Below are 7,500 nucleotides of genomic sequence, written 5' to 3'. Positions count from 1 at the left end.
AAAATTACTGTTTTTTTTTTTTTTAAATTTAAAAATTACTGTTTTTACTAAATTTTTGTTTTTTAACTTAATAACTTAAGACTTAAAAAACAATAGGTTTTGAATCGCAGCGCTTTAATGTCTTCGAAACTGCAAATAATTTGCAAATCAATGATTTTTGTGATGTAATACGCAATTCATATCAAATAAATAAAATGTATGGGGAAATACAAATTAAATTTTTGTTAACTTAATTAACTTTTTTTGTTCAAATTTTTCCATTTCCTTGTATTGTCATCGAAAATGATTAAGTGTGCAAAATTTGAGCAAAATTGGTTGAGAAAAAAGCTTTCAAAAATTGATTTCAAATTTTGTGGAACACAAACATATATATATAGAAAGTAACCTTATATAAAGCATGGAAAAAAGCATAAAAATTTCAAATGCCTAATAATGATGCATCATGGGAATTACAGTGAAATTAGGATTACATTATAATTATATTTAACTATAAACTTAACACTTAAGCTTATTTTAGTTAGGTAATATGGATTTATTTTAATTACAAAACATGATATAAATGAAGATTTTAAAACAGATATAAAACAGATTTAAACAAGGATTATTATCAAACTTACGAAAAAACAGAATAGCTGACAATAGTCAGAAATAATCCAGCAATTGATAACCCACAGCCAATCCATGTAATAACTTCAAGGAATACATTACTTGACGTTTCTACTGATTGAGCAACATTCAATATCAAGGCAAAATTTGTTAGATGGTTGCATTCACATAAAACCTCTAATAAAGAACTTTTACTTATACTGCAACCTACAGTAGACCAAGTTTCCTCTGTATTCAAAAAAAAAAAATTGTTAAAATCATAAACATTTCCTGAAATGATTAAAAAAAAAAAAAAAAAAAAAAGACTGGATCAAACAAAGTAATTAATAAAACACTTAGTAAAAGGGTTTTATATAATGACAATCAAAAAATAACTGTTAAAAATATTTTTTAAAGTTTTTAAAAATTTCTAAAGAAAATAAAATTGCATTAAATATTATTTTATGCACTTTATTTAAAATAAGTAAAAATGTAAGTATAAAACATTAAACATTTAAAACATAAAGAAATATTTACTTTTAAGTTTACTTTTGAATATATAAATCATTTTATCTGAACCTTAGATTTAAATAACAAATAGTAAAAAAACTGGTATATCTTACTATATTATTTTTAAAACAGATCTAAAAAAAATTTAAAAAGTAAAAATTGTAATTTGGTAATTGCAGTATACTTTAATGTATAGTTTAGAATTCAAGATACAGGTGTTGTTTATACTTATATTTTTTACTCATTTTTACATTTGTTGCTTATAGTTACACTTATTGTTACTCATAGTATATTTTGAAAGTTATTAAGCAATTCAAGGCTTAAAAGAAAATAAACAAAAAGAATAATTGCAATTTATATTCGCTTTTTTTTGTCTAATTGTTTATAAAAAAAAATCAAATTTCTATTTATTTTTAAACCTATAAAGACAATAGTGAATAATTTTGATAATTATTTTTAAAACTAACTCATTTAGTAAAACTTTAGATAACGATTAATAGACAACTTAAAAGATTGCATTTTATATAAATCGGAAAAACATGTTGAAGGTAGCAAATTCTAAAGAACTGATGTTCAAGAAAAAAACTAGACGAATGAGAATTCTTAGAGCACTTAGGAACAGTCACAGTAAAAGAATGAGACCTAATTGAATGACAAGTAACACCAGAATGAATTTTTGGTAGATGAGGCAAGAAACACTATCACTTTTGAGCAACACAATTATAGTATTTATAGAAAAGAAAAAGAGAAGAAATATTACAACAGTGTGACAATGGTTGTGGGCCTTAAAACTTGCAGAGTCACTAAAACTGAAACCAAGTCATTTAGTTTAAAAAGCAAACTAACAACAAAGTCATCAACAACATTGATATTGGCTGAAAGAATAAGAGAAAGGGCTTGGTCAATTCAATCAAAAATAAAATCAAAAAGAGTGCCCTAGTAGCAAGATATATTGATGCAACAATGGTGCATTATTGGGTATCTTGGCAAATATCTGACAAGATATACAATATTGCGCCAATAATGGTAAAAGGTATTGCGCCAATATTGACATACCAATATTGGAAAGCATATGCATGCTGATATTGCTTCTATATTGTTTGTCCAATATTAGAATGCCAATATTGGAGTTGTATTAACATGCTCATACTGGCAAATATTGATATGCCAATTTTTTCTCATTAGCTTTTTAATATTGACATCTTTTAATACCTTTGTAGTTATACGTGTAAGTAACAAAATTTGTTAAATAAATAAATTGTCTTGATATTTTTTTGTTAATTATGAGTTTTTGTGAGATTTTTAACTGCAGTAATTACTCTGAGAAATCTCTTATTAGAATTCCTTAGGTTTTAATAAAGTTTGAAATTCTCAAATAAAAAGGAAATATTAATATGAATTTTTTCCATAACAGGTAAATTCCATAACAGGTTAAATATACATAACCACTTTAAGTTTTTATACTATCAATAATTTTTAACTTATCGGTTAGGTTGTCATAAAAACTTCATAAACATCAACTAGCCCCAGAAATACTTATGGTCAATGTGATCAGCGAAAAATTTTGTCTTCTGATCACAATAAGAATGTCTCCTGGTTCCAAGAAGTTGATTCTTATTTGAAGTTCAACAATTTTTTTTTTTTCATTAAATGTTTTGGTAAGTTATATTATTTTACATTACATTATTAAATATGAAAATATGCATTATTTAATATACATTTTCTTTAACACTTTAAGTTTTAGGTAGTGGCTAGAATCGGCCGCCATCTTGAAAAATATGTCTATTTCTAACCTGAATCAATATGCTTATTGCAATTTCTTTTTCAAAATTAAATTCTGCATCTATTTTTGCTTCAGAAAACTCTTGTTAACTTGAAACTTTTGGAAAAAGTTGTTTTTGATGTTGAAAATGATGTTTTTAATTTTTGAGAACATCAAACTTGGCAAGCTAGTGCATAACTGTTTCAATTTGCCTCGTATTACCCTATAAAAGGAAACATATAGCCTTAAACCGAAACTCTTGATCTACCAAGTAGGTTCCTTGAACATCATCAGCATTCAGGACATCCATAAACTTCAGACTTCTGCATGGTTTTTCTTTCTTACTGGTTTCCACCATAGCCCTTTGCATTTTCACATTTGACAGATGATTTTTGATCTCATTTCTCTAAAGCATTTTTAAAACTGCATACTTACTTATAAGTATAATAGTTACTAACTTATAAGTCTAATATACTTACTAATAACATACTTACTTATAAGTATAATAGTTATACGAAGCTTATCGATCTGAGTCTAGTGTGGAAACAGGGGCTACCCATGCTTTAACTATTGGTAATAACATTTCATTTTTTTATAATTTTGTGGCAAAACTGAAAACAACATACATAAGATTCTCGTGGCAAAAATTGAAAACAAATTATTAGAATTTTACATGACAAAAAAACAAAGTACGAAGGCTTCTCATCTCAAAAATAAAAACAAATTATTAAGGTTTTTTGTGGCAAAACTGAAAATAAATTATAATTTTTCTTCGCAAAACTAAAACAAATTAAAAAGGTTTTACATGACAAAATTAAAGAAAAATTATTAGGCTTCTTTCATGACAAATTTGAAAACAAATTTTAAGGTTTTTCGTAATAATATTAAAAATAAATTATTCAGGTTTTTTGTGGTAAAATTAAGAATAAATTTTTATTGTTTTTGGTTAAAAATACAAAAAATTTTTTTAAAAAGACTTTTCATGACAAACGTAAAATAAAAACTATTTTATATTTGAACAATTATAAATTGATATTTATTTTTATTTGATAAATTGATATAATTGAGACAATTGATAAATTGATATAATTATAAATTGATATTCAAATATTTCTTATATTGTTACATATTTAAGTCAGCATCTTTAGTTTTTAAAGATGAGTTAGTTTTAAAAGTAATAATCATATTTATTGCAGGGAGAGGTAAATTAAATATTTATATATATATATATATATATATATATATATATATATATATATATATATATATATATATATATATATATATATACAGTCCTTGCGATTGGGGCCTGATTGTTCGGTCTGATACAGGCTGATTGTTCGGTCTGATACAGGCTGCACTAATTGCTTTTGTATCTCGACTGATGATATCCAGGGATCCTTCTTGACGGATCTGACAATCATAGAATCCTCTCTAAAAGTGGTGGAACACGGTCTTCCACCTTTGTTATCTGATGCCAACTTCCCCATAGAACGATATTTGGAACATAGTTTTGATACGGTCCATTTTTTCACGCGATATTTATCACAAATACTTTTTTGTGACATTCCACTTACGTAATCGCAAATAATTTTCTTTCTTAGTTCCAATCCAATACTGTCGGGAGCCATTTTTGCACTTGAAGTCATAAAAATAATAAAAATAAACAATCACGCTTCTCAAGGCTTACCGTGTTACATTTACCTTGTGATGATACAATAATGCTCTGTGGAACACATTGTCTTGGTTGGATGTGGACTGTATTGATGTAATGAAACACTTGTTGTATTTCACTTCTTGTATTGATGTTCTTCGATAAAACACTTTGATAAAACTCACTTCGATAAACTCTCTTGATAATACTGACTGATTGACTTGCATATACTGACTAAATTACATGTCGATTTACATGTCTCTTACATAGTAAAATGAACCTGTGTGAACCTGTTCTGGAAGATTCTAGATGCTTCTTTTCAATGCTTCTGGAAGCTTCTGGATGCGTCTGGATGCTTCTGAATGTTTCTGGATACTTCTGGATGCTTCTTCTGGAAACTTCTGGAAGCTTCTGCATGCTTCTGGGAACTTCCTTTATTTATTAAAAACTTCCATGAAGTTGGCACAGACCAGACTTAAAAAAATGAAACAAACCAAAAAAGTTGCACTTGTTTTGTCCGCTGCAAAATGGCACTTGTCAATGAAATTCTGCCTGTGTACTGTCACGTGTCAGCTGATTGCTCATGTCATGGCATGCTAACTCCAGACTCCTGAACTGTTTGCTGTGGTAGTATAGTTCATTTCGTTTTTAAGACATGTAAAATTAGGAACACTTTTTAGCATTGTTCGATGTTGGTTGCAAATGTTTTGTCCAATACTGTATATAGATATATATTTATATATACATATATATGTGGGTGTGTATATATATATATATAAAATGTAAAAATGATTCGTACGCCGACAAATGTCACTTTTAATTACTTTTGACCTTCGTCCAACATTTCTGTGTTGTCAGAAAGTTAAAACCATTAATTTAATTACAAAGTAATTGTTTTTCGAAAAATTCACATAAATGCAAATTTAATTGAGCAGAATGTTTTTAAAATCATTTTGAATGTTTTTAGTAATATAAACAATGTTTTTTTGTTTTTTTTTCTTTACTGTAAATCATGCGCAATGTGTTGCTACAACGACTATCTTATAGCCTGACTCGCAACAGAGTGCTGCTATATTGACTGACAAATAGCCTGATTCGTAACGGAGTGCTGCTACATCGACTGAGGGTTTGGTTGGGGCAGGCAGTTTATCAAGTAATAAAAAAAAAAATTCAGGTCTTGCATTTTAATTTTTTTTTTGTGTCAACAAAATACAGAAAAACTTTCCGACGACCGGTTAGGAGTATATATATAAACGTATATATGTATATATAAAAGAAATTTAACCTTTGGTCAAAACTGCTAGCCAGCTCACCCATTACTAAAAAACAACTTGCAAGCAGTTAAAAATAGACATAGTCGCTGCACAAAAAGCTCTGAATCAAAACTTGTTTCACTTTCAAAATCTAATCCAAAAGTTGTTTACAACTATACTTTCAGTCAAAAAAAAGCAAAGTTTACTGTTCCCTCTTTGATAAAAGACGGCATGGAGCTAACAAAATCGCTTAAAAAAGCAGAATGTCCTAACAAACAGTTTCAGTCTGCTTTTTCTAAAAGTGCCCACAAAAACAAGTTTACATTACCAAACAGGACTGATCAAATATGCAAGATTGATCAATTTGATCCTAATGAAACTGCAGTTTTTGGCGAGTTGAGTGCTTTGAAGAAATACAAAGCGATTGGCCCAGATGGTATAAGTCCTTACTTCTCTTCGGATAGTTTCATCATTGAAACAGGTATAATACCTAATAATTGGAAAGAAGCAAATGTGATACCAATATATAAAGAAAAAGGTAAACAAAACGACCCATCTGAATATAGACCAATATCTTTAACAGCCATAATATGTAAAATCATGGAAAGATTGTTGAAAAAACATATGATGAGTAACCTGGTTCAGCACAAGTTAATCATTAGGCATCAACATGGCTTCGTAAGACAAAAATCATGTGTTACAAATTTATTAGAGACAATAGACATTACATTATATGCACTGAACTATGGCCTTTATGCAATCATAATCTATTTGGATTTTGCTAAAGCCTTTGATAAAGTCTGTCATGAAGCATTAGTTGTCAAATTAAAGGCCCATGGTTTCAAAGGTAAACTACTGAGATGGCTAAAAGCATTTCTTATGGACAGAAAACAAAGAGTTCTTGTTGACGAAAACTACTCTGAGTGGATAAAAGTTCAGAGTGGTGTGCCACAAGGATCTGTTCTAGGTCCTCTACTGTTAATAATGTACATAAATGACATGCCAGATGTTGTCAAATGTTCACTCAAGTTCTTTGCTGATGACAGCAAACTAATAAATATAATAAAAAATCAATTTGACATTGAACAGCTACAGAAAGATCTTGATGCTGCTGCTAAATGGGCAGATAATTGGAAAATGGAGTTTAATGCAAGCAAATGCAAAGTATTAACGATAAAAAAATCGTCCAAAAAAATAATCTAAGACCAAAAATTTAGCGTACAAAATCAAGATAACAGCCAAACATACTTATTGTCTACCAACCAAGAGCGAGATCTTGGAATTTTAATAACTAGCAATCTAAAATGGTCAGCTCAATCAAAATTTGCAGCAGTTAAAGCTAATGCAGCACTAGCTTTACTCAAGCCTACATTTAGAGGATCCACCCTCCAAAAAAGTCCCAATCCAGCGATTGTCCTGGGCCAGCAGGTGCAGTTAGAAGAAATAAGGAACGACTAATCAAACAGCTCACAAATAACTGTCGTCAAAGAGAGTACTTTTTCTTAAATAGAGTGGTTATTATTTGGAACACACTTCCGGATGAAATTAAAAATTCTCAAACTACTAATTCGTTTAAAAATAGTTATGATGCCCACATGAAAACAATATGAAACTTATATACAGTTCAGCTGTCATAATTGACCATATTCATTTAGTCAGCTTCGCTTTATGCCACAGCTCAATTTTATTATTATTATATATAAATATATATATATATATATATGCAAATACATACA

The 7,500-nt window shown here is 28.7% G+C and overlaps 1 protein-coding gene across 9 annotated transcripts in view; it reads right to left on the bottom strand.

Moving 5' to 3' along the window:
* Positions 1 to 7,500, bottom strand: part of LOC136085999 (adhesion G-protein coupled receptor G2-like) — a 216,766-nt gene that overhangs the window by 4,097 nt on the left and 205,169 nt on the right. For all 9 annotated transcript variants that reach the window (XM_065808135.1, XM_065808131.1, XM_065808133.1 and 6 more), the window contains one exon: positions 618 to 834. In XM_065808135.1, coding sequence (XP_065664207.1) covers positions 618 to 834 — 217 coding nt within the window. The remainder of the gene's footprint in view (positions 1 to 617; positions 835 to 7,500) is intronic.

This window comes from Hydra vulgaris, chromosome 10 (genome assembly GCF_038396675.1).
Source record: "Hydra vulgaris chromosome 10, alternate assembly HydraT2T_AEP".
NCBI lineage: Eukaryota > Metazoa > Cnidaria > Hydrozoa > Anthoathecata > Hydridae > Hydra > Hydra vulgaris.
This window is presented reverse-complemented; position numbering and strand designations above follow the sequence as displayed.